Source organism: Magallana gigas, chromosome 7 (assembly GCF_963853765.1).
Source record: "Magallana gigas chromosome 7, xbMagGiga1.1, whole genome shotgun sequence".
NCBI lineage: Eukaryota > Metazoa > Mollusca > Bivalvia > Ostreida > Ostreidae > Magallana > Magallana gigas.
Window position 1 is genome coordinate 43455686 of NC_088859.1, and position 13806 is coordinate 43469491.

General features: G+C 32.9%; 1 protein-coding gene and 1 long non-coding RNA gene across 4 annotated transcripts; one reads left to right on the forward strand and one right to left on the reverse strand.

Annotated features, from left to right (window-relative positions):
• The first annotated feature begins 1830 nt into the window (after positions 1 to 1830).
• On the forward strand, positions 1831 to 13604 carry LOC105328937 (glutamate receptor ionotropic, kainate 2-like). Of its 3 annotated transcripts, none has more exons than XM_066065564.1 (13): positions 1831 to 2015; positions 2260 to 2388; positions 2586 to 2840; positions 3202 to 3377; positions 4500 to 4643; positions 5321 to 5446; positions 5556 to 5759; positions 9824 to 9927; positions 10025 to 10118; positions 10203 to 10506; positions 10988 to 11205; positions 12602 to 12698; positions 13095 to 13604. In XM_066065564.1, the coding sequence occupies exons 1-13, from the start codon at positions 1949 to 1951 to the stop codon at positions 13265 to 13267; spliced, it is 2091 nt and encodes a 696-aa protein (XP_065921636.1). In that variant the 5' UTR covers positions 1831 to 1948; the 3' UTR covers positions 13268 to 13604. The 3 variants fall into 3 exon arrangements, with proteins under 3 accessions (XP_065921636.1, XP_034314621.2, XP_065921635.1); XM_034458730.2 differs by having other exon boundaries at positions 12602 to 12852; positions 13095 to 13603; XM_066065563.1 differs by having other exon boundaries at positions 5321 to 5440; positions 12602 to 12852; positions 13095 to 13603.
• LOC136269887 (uncharacterized) lies at positions 5623 to 5990 on the reverse strand. Its single transcript, XR_010707469.1, has 2 exons — positions 5862 to 5990; positions 5623 to 5775 (listed from the first exon to the last, which is right to left on the reverse strand). It is a non-coding gene; the product is annotated as an uncharacterized lncRNA (long non-coding RNA).
• Positions 13605 to 13806: the final 202 nt, after the last annotated feature.

The window sequence follows — 13806 nt, forward strand, 5'->3', positions numbered from 1 at the left end:
CAGGCATCGCCTTTTTAATGTAAAACTATGGGAGAAAAATAATCATTCATTATATACTTATATGGGATACTGAAATTCCACCTCGGGGCCAAGATTCGCCCTAGACCGTGAATCTTGTTCCCTCGGTGGAATTTCACTATCCCACGCATGATTGATTTCATCAGATTCTAAGAATCAATTTACAGAATATGTAGCATCGATATTTTCAATATTCACACTAGGGAATCTGCTTTCAGCAATTACCCAAGGAATTGCTTCACACAGTATCTTCTTTTACGAATATATTGGACATACAATTTGTGACAACATTTGGTAATCATTTAAATTTCATCCTGCCACACATCAGCATGGAACATTAGCAAGCCAATCATGCTTTTAATACTTTCACAACTAACAAGTCTATCAGACTATATGGAAACTACAAAATTTGTTTGTTTTCTTTTTTATATAATAAAAATTCTTGTTAAACTATTTTAATCATTTGACCTCCTAATTACATTATTTACAATAATTACTTATTAAATATGAACATTAAAGGGAACATAACTCCATAAACCGTTTCGGGTAGTTCCTTTAAAGAAAATAATTCATTTAACAAAATATGCAACAACCCGAATGCATTTTTGGTAGTTCTATATACAATCTCATTGCAATGCGTTATTGGTAGTCTAAGAATGACTGGGGGACTAGATAATTGTCCCTAGTGGATACTTCTAAATAAAATGGACAATTTTCGTTACCATGAAATTAACCTCATTTTTAATTATTTATGCCGGGTATGTCTGTATATAACGTTAATAAATTTTAAATGAACTATCCATCATTACCCAATTACATGGTCTATTTATTTCGTGTCTTTTTACCTAAGTAACTACGGGTCAAATTCGAAATGTGATGCCTATTTCCATTACTTGTTTATAGCTGCATTGAATTTGCTGTAAAATGAGAAAAAACCCAATTCTACCTAAATATTTTTCAGAATCAAAACAAGATATTCACCAATCTTGTGGTGTCATCATTTAAATTTATAATTTATATAATTTATGAATAATTTAGACAAACGTTAAAATTTCAGACAATCGATGTGATATCACCTGCTTCTGCGTGACTTAAAATAAATATATATATAGAGTTAATAATATTCATTTTATGTAAAAAAAAAAAAAAAAAATCACCTTCATTATTACATGCAATTAAACCTTGCACTGTACAGCTGTTATTTTGTTACAAGTAAAAGCCACAAATGTAATGAATAAAGCATTTAGTACTTATATTTGGATACCGTCATTACTACACAACACCCACGGCTGTGCAGACAAATTGAATACCACGCTCTGTAATGCCAGAAATGTCCATGCCCTGTATCAACTTCCAAATGAAATGAAGCATAGCCTTTAGATTGGTTACCGTGTACTACAACCCACCCACTCACCTACCCACCCACTCACATACCCACAGATATGTAGACTTATGGCTGTTTTCAACTTTAGGTTCGAAAAATGGAAAAAAAAAGACGGTTAGGTGGTTGTGACTATTTTTGTACTACTAGCAGTATATATTTAGTTAATCTTCTTTAACAGAAGAGCTTTTTTAGAATGATATAGAAAATATTAAAATTTTAAAGCTTAGATATGAGGAATCTCTCTTTACTCTCTTTACTAAACAAAAGTTCATGGATTAAAAATATATCTATCTTAAAGTTCAAAAAGATCTGATGGTCAATTTGTTGACCTCCCAAACACCAAAACATGAATACTTTGATAAATACTATATACCAAATTGAAAACTGAATATCTGATTTGAATTTTTTGCTTTTGCTCTGTATTTTGTCGTCTACACAGCCGAATCCTCTAGTGTGTTAACTCGATTGATTCGGTGACGATGGTAAAATGGAATTCAAACAGATTGCACTGTTTTGTTCAAATTGTTTAAACAACGGTTTTTCAAAATGATATTTAGCACGGGTTATATATTGTTTGTGCTAGCAGTTACATCTAATGCCAACTGGAAAGTGGGTAAGCAAAGAAAATATATTTTAACTGAAATTTAAAAGAAGATGAAATATCCGAACGTTTTCAATTTTTTTCTTTATTCAACTTAAGTAAATTTGGGATTTATTTTTCAATTAAAAATGTCAATAAATATGTATGTTGTATCGGATCCTTTGTAAAATGGTTTGAATAACGTTTTGTTGAAAATGGTGATAATTTAATAAAACAGTAATTTCGAGAAGCTGAGCTAGAGACAACGTTTTTGCAGGAGTGATATACCAGAGTGACAAGTGGACTGACTTGGGTAAACCATTAAATAATGGAACGGGCACTGCCGTTCAGGAATACATCTTGCATCAAGTCGACAATTCGGACGCTTTGTCAATGTATCAAAAAGGTAGGAATGTCACCTGACCGTTTATCAAAATCTTAAATTTTAACTCATGTAATTTATATTTCTCGTTCAAGGAAAGCATCCTTTTACTAGTATTTTACCCAAACAGAATGTCTGATAAATCTTATGTTTGAAAAATATCCATAAACAATATATACGAATCAAGATATCTATATCGGTTTCATTATAAACGATTTTAGTTTCCAACTTATCCGAGAGTGATGTGATTGGAATCATCGCTTTCACATCTTGCCCCACTGCTGCAGTCTTACAGGAACAAACCGCATCAACGAACCTTCCATTAATAACCATTGATAATGAAGTCTGTCCACAAACCTATGACGGTCACCATCATTTGTCCGTGCTTTCAAACTGTCATAGTCAAAACTCACAATTCATCGACATAGTTCTGCATATGAAATGGGAGCATGTCAATGTCATTTACGACTCAGAAAGTACGTTTGAACATGAGGTGACACAATTAGTATTATCATTTAGCCATCATGCAAACTGGGTTTTTTAGCAATGGGAAAAGATGAAGGGTTATATTATTATGATTTCAGATAGTATCAGACGTCTCGTTGGTTAAATTTTTTATCTAAATGTTCTGAGCAATCATGTGTGTGTGTGTGTGTGTGTGTGTGTGTGTGTGTGTGTGTGTGTGTGTGTACGCGCGCTATCTAAAGCCTCTTGAAAGATTGTTGTACGTACATCAAGTTTTTAATGTTTTAATGCACATTTGATTTAATCTGATTCTGTCTCATAACCTTTGAGAAAAGACCCCAACAGCTTTGAAATGCCTTCCATTTTTTAAAGGTTCCTTTTGCATTCAAGAACTCATTGTGTTATTGACCAAAAAGAATGTTTTGAGCAACGTCATATTTCTCCCTGAAGGACAACACCTAACGCTGGAAATATTCCAAGAGCAAGGGTCGGAGGAAGTTATCTATGTAGCTACAGCCAAAGAACGGACGCTGAGCATCGTGTCCGAGGTAAATAACCGGACTGCTGTCAAATCAAAATAGAAATATACAAGTGAAAATAACAATAATGCCCAAATGAGGCAATGCACAGAAAATGTTATTGTCCGATCTATACCGTGCCTGCCAATGTAATAAGTTTTAACATTAATCAGTTAGACATATACATGTTTTGCTAACCTTGCACAGGACCAGTCATTAACTTATTTTGTTGATTGCACAAGAAGGAAACACTCTACTTTAAATTTTATGAAATGGAAGTCCAAATGTTCTATGAGGTAAACTGTTAAGTAATTTGTAGTAGGCTGTAGGTTTAAATATTGACCAAATGCTTTTGCTTTAGCTAAGATTTTTGGTAGTACATGTATATACATTTATGTACAAATATCATTAGTTTAATTTCACGTTTGTTTTTAATTCTTAAATCAAAAAAGGTAGAAAAGGGGTCAAAATGATAAGACAATCTATAAATTTTTAAGCAAAAACGGCTCCTTCACGGACCGTATGACGACAGTATTAAATTGTTAATAATTTATCAATGACCCCAATTGACTTTTCTATCAAGACATGATCGATCTCGAATCAACGTCATTAATTTATATTAAATTTTAATCACTTTAATCAATACTTTTGGTATGTAAAAAGATACTAGAGCAGTGTAGTTTAGATCACGATTTCATAACGAATTAATTGTCATAGTATAAAAACAGAATCGATTGCTTCAAGCGGCAAGATAACATACGTCATTATCATGTTGGGGTGTCCCACTCTGAATAAACTATACGAATATATAATACGACAAAAATGTCACAATCATTTTTTCTTATTTTTTGTATGTATCTATTGGGAAGTAAAATTCTAGCTATAGCTTGTCTTCAGGCGAATTTTTTTTAAAATTTTGAATAATATAAAATGTGATCTCATTTTGACCTAAATATTAATTTATTTCTGCTTCAAAAATCTTCAAAAATCTAAACATATCTGTCATGAGTTGTCAAACAATTTTCAAAATAACAAATCACTCCCTCTGGGTGAAACCAATTTCTGGACAAAAAAGAAAACATTTCTCATTAAGCAGACTCTAGCTTATACATTAAAAATATGGCCACAACGTCAGTTTCCATATGCTTCCAGGCAATGGCAGTAGATATGTTCAACAGGAGTTTCTACTGGGTTTTGAACCTAGACCCATACACGTTGTGGAACAGCATTTTGTATAAGCCTGTCCATGAAGGCTGTGTTCTTCTGATATCTGCCGGTCTTCAACAGAACGAAACGGTGACTAGAATACTTTCTATATTCAGATCGTTGAAATTTTGGTTTCTGTTGAACCATTAATCAGATTCACACTACTTCTTCAAAAGCTGTACCATATATACTAGTATTCAATTAATGTTTTTAGTTTTAAAAAGGTTTTGTACTTGCAAAAACCAAGACTTAAAAGAAATTTTAAAAAAAATATGATTTAACTGTATCTACTAAATATATACTAAATCGTGAACTGTATTGTTGAATTATTTTTGTTTCGATGCAGTAAAACACGTATCAAATATCAATTGTTATCATACGGGGGAATATTTCTGCCCTTACATGCAAGATAAATGTATCAACATGCCCCCCCCCCCCCCCAAAAAAAAAAATTATGTCAACATGCTAGATAATTGTGTCTACATGCAATATAATTATGTCTACATGCAGGATAATTATGTCTACATGCAAGTTACAAATCTTTGAAGATAACCTGATTTTCATATGGGTAAAAATGCGAGATAAAATGCGACATAAAAACTAAATTACAATTAACTCAACGTCTACATGCACATTATTTATAACAACGTGCGACGCAACTTGTATATTGACATTAAGTTAATTGTAATTTAGCATTTTATTGCAATAAAATGTTGTTAGAATATCTGAATGTGACTCATTTGTTAATTGTTTTCATTAATTAACAGACGACGGCGGATTTGTTGTTGGAAGCCCTATTAGTATTTCAGCGAGGATTAGATTTTACCGGTGATGGACGATATGTCACAGACTTGAAATCTCTTCGCTACGACCTCCATCAATACATGGTATTAGTAAGTTTGTTAAAAATTTATAGACTTTACATCATTCTAAATAACTGTGTTCATGTGCTTTTATTTATCACTCACTTATGTTAAAAAAAAATAATTTGTTAAAACACAGATGGACTCCTCAAACGAAACCAGATTGATAGATAAGGAATCACACGCTCGGGTTTTTAGTTCAGCCATAGACGAAGAGACCTTGTTTCAAAAAGTTGCAGAGTATTCACAAGAACCGAATGGCTTCCATGTGGTTGAAGATCGCCTGTACAAATGTATCTTCAAAGACTTCGGCAATAGGACGCTGAAAGTCGTTTCTGTCGAGGTATGTCGAATTAACTCTTGTTGAAAGAATAAACAAATGTATTTTTTAATGATTATAATTGTTAAAACAATGAAATAGAAGTCAATAACAACATGTATTCACCTAGGGTCAACACCTGGGTCCACCACTATACTTCGCAATGGCAACTCAGATAACTGTAACTCACCAACAATCTAACTGTCCTAACTGTTGAACTGCCACTTGAATCTAACGGGCTACCGTTTATATATCCATCAGCTGTTTACTAATGACCAAGCAACTATGTGACTAGGTCACCATTACAATAACCATTTACAGATTATACAGAGTAGTATATGTAGAGATAAGTATGTCATTAATACGAGGTAAACACAGGATAATTTTTAATTAATCAAGACAAAAATAGAAGCAAAGTAATTTTCTTTTTAAACATAATATGATATGGATGTCTATTAAACCTGAATAAGCTTACAGTCAAAACTTCTACCTTGTGAATCTCTAATTGAATATCAAAATGAGAAATGAAATCCTTTACTAGATTTTCTGCAATAGTGTTTGATGTTTGACTACGCATGTGCTGCAAAGTTGGTATTTATTTTGTGCTTTATAACTGAACACGTTTCAAGACCAGTTTTTTGTGTCTCGCAAGTACATCTAGATGTTTATTGAGAAGAATTGCCTGTTTGTTCTACAGTTTATCATCCGAGATGTTTTTGTAACTCATTTTTTAACAACTCTTCCAGATATTCAGGCACTCTGAGTTCTTGGATTGGTATTTCATCTGTGGAATTTTTAGGGTAGTGTATAGATTCTATTGGATGTAACTCTCCTTTCTTTAATTTCCCAGGATTACTATGAAAACTGAGATTCATGATTTTCACCGTTACTGTTTCTCTAATTGAGTCTACTAATGTTCTAGCAGGCAGAACGTCTCTTTGATTCTCAAACACAGGTTTCAGCATTCCGTATTCTAAATCTAAGCACTGCTGATTTTCAGAGACTCCCTCTATTAACATCTCCGGCAATAGTTTCAAAATAGCATTATTATATAAGTAAACGTCATACAGTTGATTTTTTGTAAACAAAGTTTTGTAATTAAAACTTTTGAATAGACAAGGATATATAATAAATTTTCGTTTCCAGGCGCGGATCATCAGATCAAACTCGACGTTTAACGTCTCGTTTGATCTGTTGATCCACGCCTGACAACTCGACGTGATCCGACCCTTTGGATCAAGTTACTGTATAATAATATATATTTGTCACTTTACATCGTCACTGATGCTCCTGTATCATCTTCTGCTTCCACCCTGCATTTGAACATTTACTGTGACGGTCTTAGTTCTCCTTATCACAATTTCATTTTTCTTTGAGATTTAAGGACTTCATTCTTCTTACTTATTCCAGTCAACTCTCTTGTGTCATCCACTTCTGTTTCGTTAGGATCTTTTATTGATTTAATGGATGCACTTTTTGTTGTTCCGACTGCCGGGGAAGCGGTAAATTTTTCTAAATGTGCCCCTCTTCCCTGCATTCATAGCGAACAAACATCTGGTATCTTCTAGCTCCATTGGAATTTGGTTGCTAATTTCTTGCCTCTCTGCATTGCATTTATACTAGATCTCTGAGATCTTGGACAATGCTATCTTTTAAACTTTCTTCAGTTACTGCTTATTGATGTTTTATTCGGTCAATGATATCATGTTGTTCATATTTGCTCTTCTCCGCATTCATTTTTTTACAGCATTCGTGCCATGTCTTCTGCACTCTTTTAAGTTTTGGGCAATTTCAGGCTACATCGTATGCGATGCTCTGGAATTTAGTCCATTTAGCAGATGTCCGAAGACAAGCTCTACCTTCAGTTGTTCATCTGTTAAACCTGGATGTGCTCTGTTCATTAAGGAATTTATCCTAAATGCTTATTTCTCATCATGCTGAGGAATTTCCTAATTTTTCTTTGAATGGGTTCCTACTGTTCCCGTACACATTGCGTCCCTTGTCTCCATATCCATATTCATGGGTTATGGGCATAGCCACTGAACATATGAGCATGACAGTTTGCATTTTTATCATTTATCGCAAGACAATTTGCATTTTTAGCATTTATCGTATGATGAAATTGTGAATCATTCACTAGTTGTCTTCGCATGTCGATGAAGGGAACAGTTTTCTCTAAATTCACGTAAAAGTCGTCATGGTTATAATTCCTAGAAGATTGTGAAATTAAAGTCTGCATCATTTTATGAATTTGATGCAAAACATTCATATCTGTCATTATCTGTTATTGCATTATTGTCATACTTTTTATATTTCTTGTGTTTCATGTTTTTGTGTAGACTGAATGTATATTCCATGTCAAGAAACACTGACATTTACTGAATTTTATATTTCCTCGGTTTGAAGAGGTTCTATGGTATTTTCCAATTCTTTTTTCTCTGCGTTTCTAGGAATCACTGAAGCTAGAGATGGAAATTGCCTATTTCTCAAACACATTACTCTCTCTATTTTTCAGAGAAAAAATTATTGTCAGGTAGAGGTTTTGTTACCTTTTGGTCACATGGATTTACCCGTAATATTTTTTAATTCGAAATTTGCAAAAATTAAAATCATTGAAAAAGACTTTGTTGTCTATAATTCCCCCAACAATTATTTTTAATTTTCAAATATTAAAGCTGGTTGGTCCGATTTTTTATCATTTTTTTGCACGTTTTTAAACGATGGTTATGCTATGTATATGTATGATAATAGACATAGCAGTAGTTTTCCCAGTCGAATAAGCTTTCAATTAAAAAAAAAATTATGTTCAAAATTTGTTAACAAAACAAACGACATAAAAGGGTATCGTGTTATTTCGCCTCTTGTTCAAATTCACCCAGATGTCAAGACGGGTATTGTTGTATTACGATTTTGACATGGCTATATATAAGTTCGTAATGTTCCGGCAAATTACAAAACCTGTGTACGTTTTGTTCGCTATTATATTTCTGATGTTTGCATTGTTTACAATCGATGCATAGCATGCGACCGGTTGAATAACCCCAATCATTCGAGGGACGAAACCAAATTAGCGGTTACCTTCTTAAAACATCCCATGATGCATTTTGGTTTGTTTTTTCGTTTTCCCAAAAAGAAATTATTAAATATTTTAAAAAAAATTTATTTACTTTGAATATTTCTAACTTTGAAAGGAGACCGATTCTGATGGTGTAAATAGGAGAAAGTCCACAACTTTCTAAGATAAATGGTTTGTATGGAAAATTATTTGATACTGTAATAACAAAAAATCGGACCAAGCAGCTTTAAAATATGTCATCAAATGTAAATGATTTAATTAAAATAAGGTTTTTTTTTTATTCCCGCCCCCTATAATTATTAGAAATTAATTTTTCTTTAATTTTGCATAAATAGAAGATATGCTCACATTTTAAATATTCTTGCACTTCCTTTTCTCTTAACAGTCAAACTCTTAATATTGGTATAAAATAACCCTTTTTGAAGAATTAACAAATTTATTTATTAATGATTATAACTGTTATCAAACAATAGAATAGATTTTGATGACGATGACCTATTTACCTAGTGTCAACACCTGGATCCACTTCTATAGTTCTAAACTGCACCTCATAATTACTTTAACTGTCGGAACTATTGAACTGGCACTTAGAAATTGACATCTATCAGCTGTTTATTAATGACCTGGATGTAAACAATTGCTTGACTACAAGTAGGTCTCAAATACAATAATCATTTACACATTAATATGTACACATAGGAATGTCTTTGAAATGAGGTAAACACAAAAACATTGTTTATAAAACAAGATATGTCATTTTTAAATATAAACATAGTAATTTCCATTTTAAAATAATCGGGATGTCCACAATATAGTGTGACTTCCTTTAATTACGAGGAAATACACAAACAAGTATAAAAAGATTTTAAAACCGATGTAGTTAAGTATTACAGTTAACAGAGGTATTAAGTTAATAGCATACATACAATGTTACTCTGATTGCTATCTTTTGAAAAAATCCAGAAAAGTGTTACTTTTCAATAATGAATCTTTCACATTTTTTTCGGTTCAGGATGAACCTTTCCAAATGCGAGTGGATAAAGGCAATGGGAGTTTCTACTATTACGGGTTTACATACGACCTGCTGAATGAATTCGCCAAGCAGTTTAACTTCAGGTAATACTAAATCGACATTTCTAAAGTTTCATAAGCATTTTTCGTAATGTTTGATGAAACATTACGAAATAAAAGCCCTTACATCTGTTTTCTGCAGATACGAGTTCCTGGATTCTGTAGATGGTCTCTATGGCAACCCGACAAATGATAACAAAAATGCTTCAGGGATGATAGGAATGGTCATGAGAGGGGTGTGTATTGTTGTCAATGATTCATTGATTGTCGGGTCAAGAAATTCTTAAATGATTTTTTGTATTTTGTTTATGATATTTTAGGAGGCTGATATAGCTGTCGGTCCATTTACAATAACAGCAGAGAGAAGAAAGGTTGTAGACTTTATCTATCCCTTCCAAGAAGAAGGGAGCGGCATTATAGTGCGAAAAGTTGACAACGAGGCTGATAGAATATTCCGGGTCTTCAGTCCGCTTGATACCGACTCTTGGCTTGCAACCGGGGCAGCTGCATTTGTTGCTGCAGTAGTGCTGTCAATTATAGTGAAGCTTAGTCCGTTTAGTAAGGGACTTCACAACAAAGTGTCCGCAAGCTTTTGGTTGGTTTTCTCGGCTTTTTTGCACCAAGGTTAACTATGCTTCTTTTATATTTGATTGTGTTGTTATCTTAAGGCTGGCATTTGAAATCATTCCTTATCCAAGTTTTACCAAAACATAACTACAATGTAATGGTATTTCAAATTAATATTAATGCTCCCTCTAGCTACCTTAAACAACCAAAGGGACACATTTCATCAGCAAGAAAATTGTTCTTGTAAACAAACGTCTTTTCTATCGAAACTTTTTTGTACAAAAATATATATCTTAGTATCATCTATAGTTTTTTGTTATTCAGTCTATAGCTATTGTACAGAATATAATATCCAGAAGAGGCTCTAAAAAGTTTCGAACTTGCGTGTATTTTCATTTCTTTAAATAAGTAGAACGTCTTGCTCTTGGACTAGAAATATATTTCCTGGATGAGAACAAATACCGACTATTGAACAGCTTTATTATGTGACATTAAAATAAAATTTTCAAAATTCAATGTTGGTATGGCATATTTATAGGTGAAGAAAAATCTTCCAAGTCTGTCCCCGCTCGGCTTGTGATGGGATTCTGGTGGGTCTTTACCATTATAGTGATGTCTCTGTATACAGCAAACCTAGCTGCCTTCCTGACAGTATCCCTGGGAAAGGCACCAATAAAGAACTTGGAGGAACTTGCAGCTCAATCTGTTTACAAACCGTTAATCAGTGACGGTACCAATCTTCATATGTTATTCAAGGTAAATAAAAAGCCCCCAAGAATTGCCATTTTAAGGTCATCTGAGTCACTCAGGTAACCTATTGCTAACTGTCTTTGTTCATCGGCGGTCGTCGGTCGTTGTTCGTCGGTTGTAAACATTTTAGCTTCTTCTCTTGAACAATGGAATCAATTTTAACCAATTTTGGCATACAACATCTATTATTATGAATAATGATTATTATTATGACATCTGTCCCCTTGAGCATCAAGGGTGGGGTCAAACCATCAAAATTGATGCAATCTTTAAAAATCCTTTTCTTAACTCCGGACATCAAACAGTCAAAATGCTGGCAAGATTGTTATTAGAAGTCGGCTCTCTACCAATTTATGGCCTCAGGGTCAGAGGTTCTGGCGTTAGGGTGGGGCTCGAATGATTATATAGTGAAAATGCATTTATTTGTTTAAAAATTTCTTCTTTGTTCCTGGGTAATTAGCCAATGAACTAAGAACATATTTATGATGAGGAAGAATGCTCCTTCTAAATTTGTGAATTTCATGACCCCTAGGTCATGGGTTCTGGTGTTAGGGCTGGGCTCTAATGATTACATAGAAAAAATGCACTAACTCTTTATGAATTTGCTCCTCGATATTACGCAGATAAACTATAAGTATATAGTTATGACTAACAAGAAGGCCCCTTCCAAAATTGTAAAGTTCATGGCCCCTGGTTCGGGGTTCTGGTGTTAGGATGGGGCTCTATATGAATGAAGTAATTCTTTGGTCTGATGAATTAGGTGCCTGATTATGTTGAGGAAAAATGCTTCTTTCAAAATTATCAATTTCATGGTCTCGGGTTATGGGTTCTGGTGTAAGGATAAGGTTGAAATGATTATATAGGGTACGGTGGTGTAATCTCGACTGATTATTGTTTTGTACTTGAGATTTGTTCAACTATGTCATTTTGTGTTATGCTACAATATTTTAATAATTTGTTAAACATTTAGAAACTTAAGTTTATTGGAATCTCGGAATACTAAAAATGATTTCATTAGCCATGTTATTATTAATATAATAATGTATATGAATACACATTGCAAAAGCCAATTGGAGTTACCCATGCGATCTATAAGGCCCATGGAGCCTCTTGTTAATCTATAAAGCTCTTTGTAAAGATATAAGAAAGATTGAAATTCTATAGGTTAAAGTTAAAATAAGTATATTGATTTTTTAGAAGACCTGATGGATCATTTATTGTCCATTCAGCCTCTTTAAACAAAATGATTTCACCATGAATATTGTATTCAGATTAACTTGATATATTTTACAAGAAACATGTGTTCCTTTTAATCTTCAGATTGTAAATATAAAGTTTTAATAATGTATAGAATTCTTAACAATTGAATACTATTAAAGTTAAAATGTGTCGATTTTCACAGAAAGCTGAAAAAGGAATCTATAAGAAGATATGGGACATGATGAGAGATATGCCTAAATTAAAATCCCTCAAACAAGTGTATGAGATGATCATTAAAGGTAACTATGCTTACATAACGGATGAATCAGAAGCCAGGTTCATGGCTATGAAAGACTGCAAGAATCTAGAAATGGCAGAGGAAACGTTCAATAAAGGAGTACTCTCGTTCGTTATCAGGAAAAACGCAGAGTTTAAAAGGGCTTTTGATAAACAGTAGGTTTTGCTTTTGTGGTCCTTAACATACTGATAATAATGACAAATTAAATACAACGTTTTTGTAAATATTTTCGCAAATGCTGTATATATTTTTTGATAGAACTTTAACACTATCAAGTAATAAAAATAATTATCTGGTACTAATCAGAATTTAAAAAGTTATGAATAATTACTAATTTGTAAAAACAATGTTATTTATTCCGAAATTATAACCAGTCATTAGGATGTTTATTTTTCAGCATGCTCAAAATGGTGCAAATTGGCATGGTGGATAAATACAGAAAGATATGGTGGGATAAACATTCTTGTCACTCGGCAAATACTGCCACTGAACTGGAATTTAAAAGTACAAGTGGAATATTCATTGTGTACAGTAGTTTTATATTTTTTTCGGTCATCTGTTGCCTGGTAGAGCTGTATCTTCGAGGCAGAAAATTTAAAAAGAATAGAGTTCGCTCTAGTTCGGAAAGTCTCCAAGATATTTCTGTTACTATGATTGATAACTGAGCCATTAAAATATGTACCATATATCTCTTTAATCTTAGAATATCTATGTTTAAAGTTTTGATTTTTATTCTTAGCATCCAGAAGTAGAAATAACATCAAAAAAGTTCAAAATTCAGACACTCAATGTGATGTGCCTGTGTGACTTAAAATTACTTGTAAAGAAATATTTACATTTATTATTTTAGGTTGTATATTAATCACTTTATTTTTAAATGCAATTAAACCATGCAGTGTTATTACATCGAGTCACCACGGTTACTAATAGTTTGGACTAAATCATTTAGTGTTTTTTTTTTGGATATCGTCGGTCCTATAACACACCACGGTGTGCAGACAAAATAAATACCATACATCTTAATTCCAGAATCATAAGAAATGATGCTCATGCCATGTTTCAACTTCAATGTGAAATGAAGCATTTAACCTGTAGACTGGTTTCTAAAT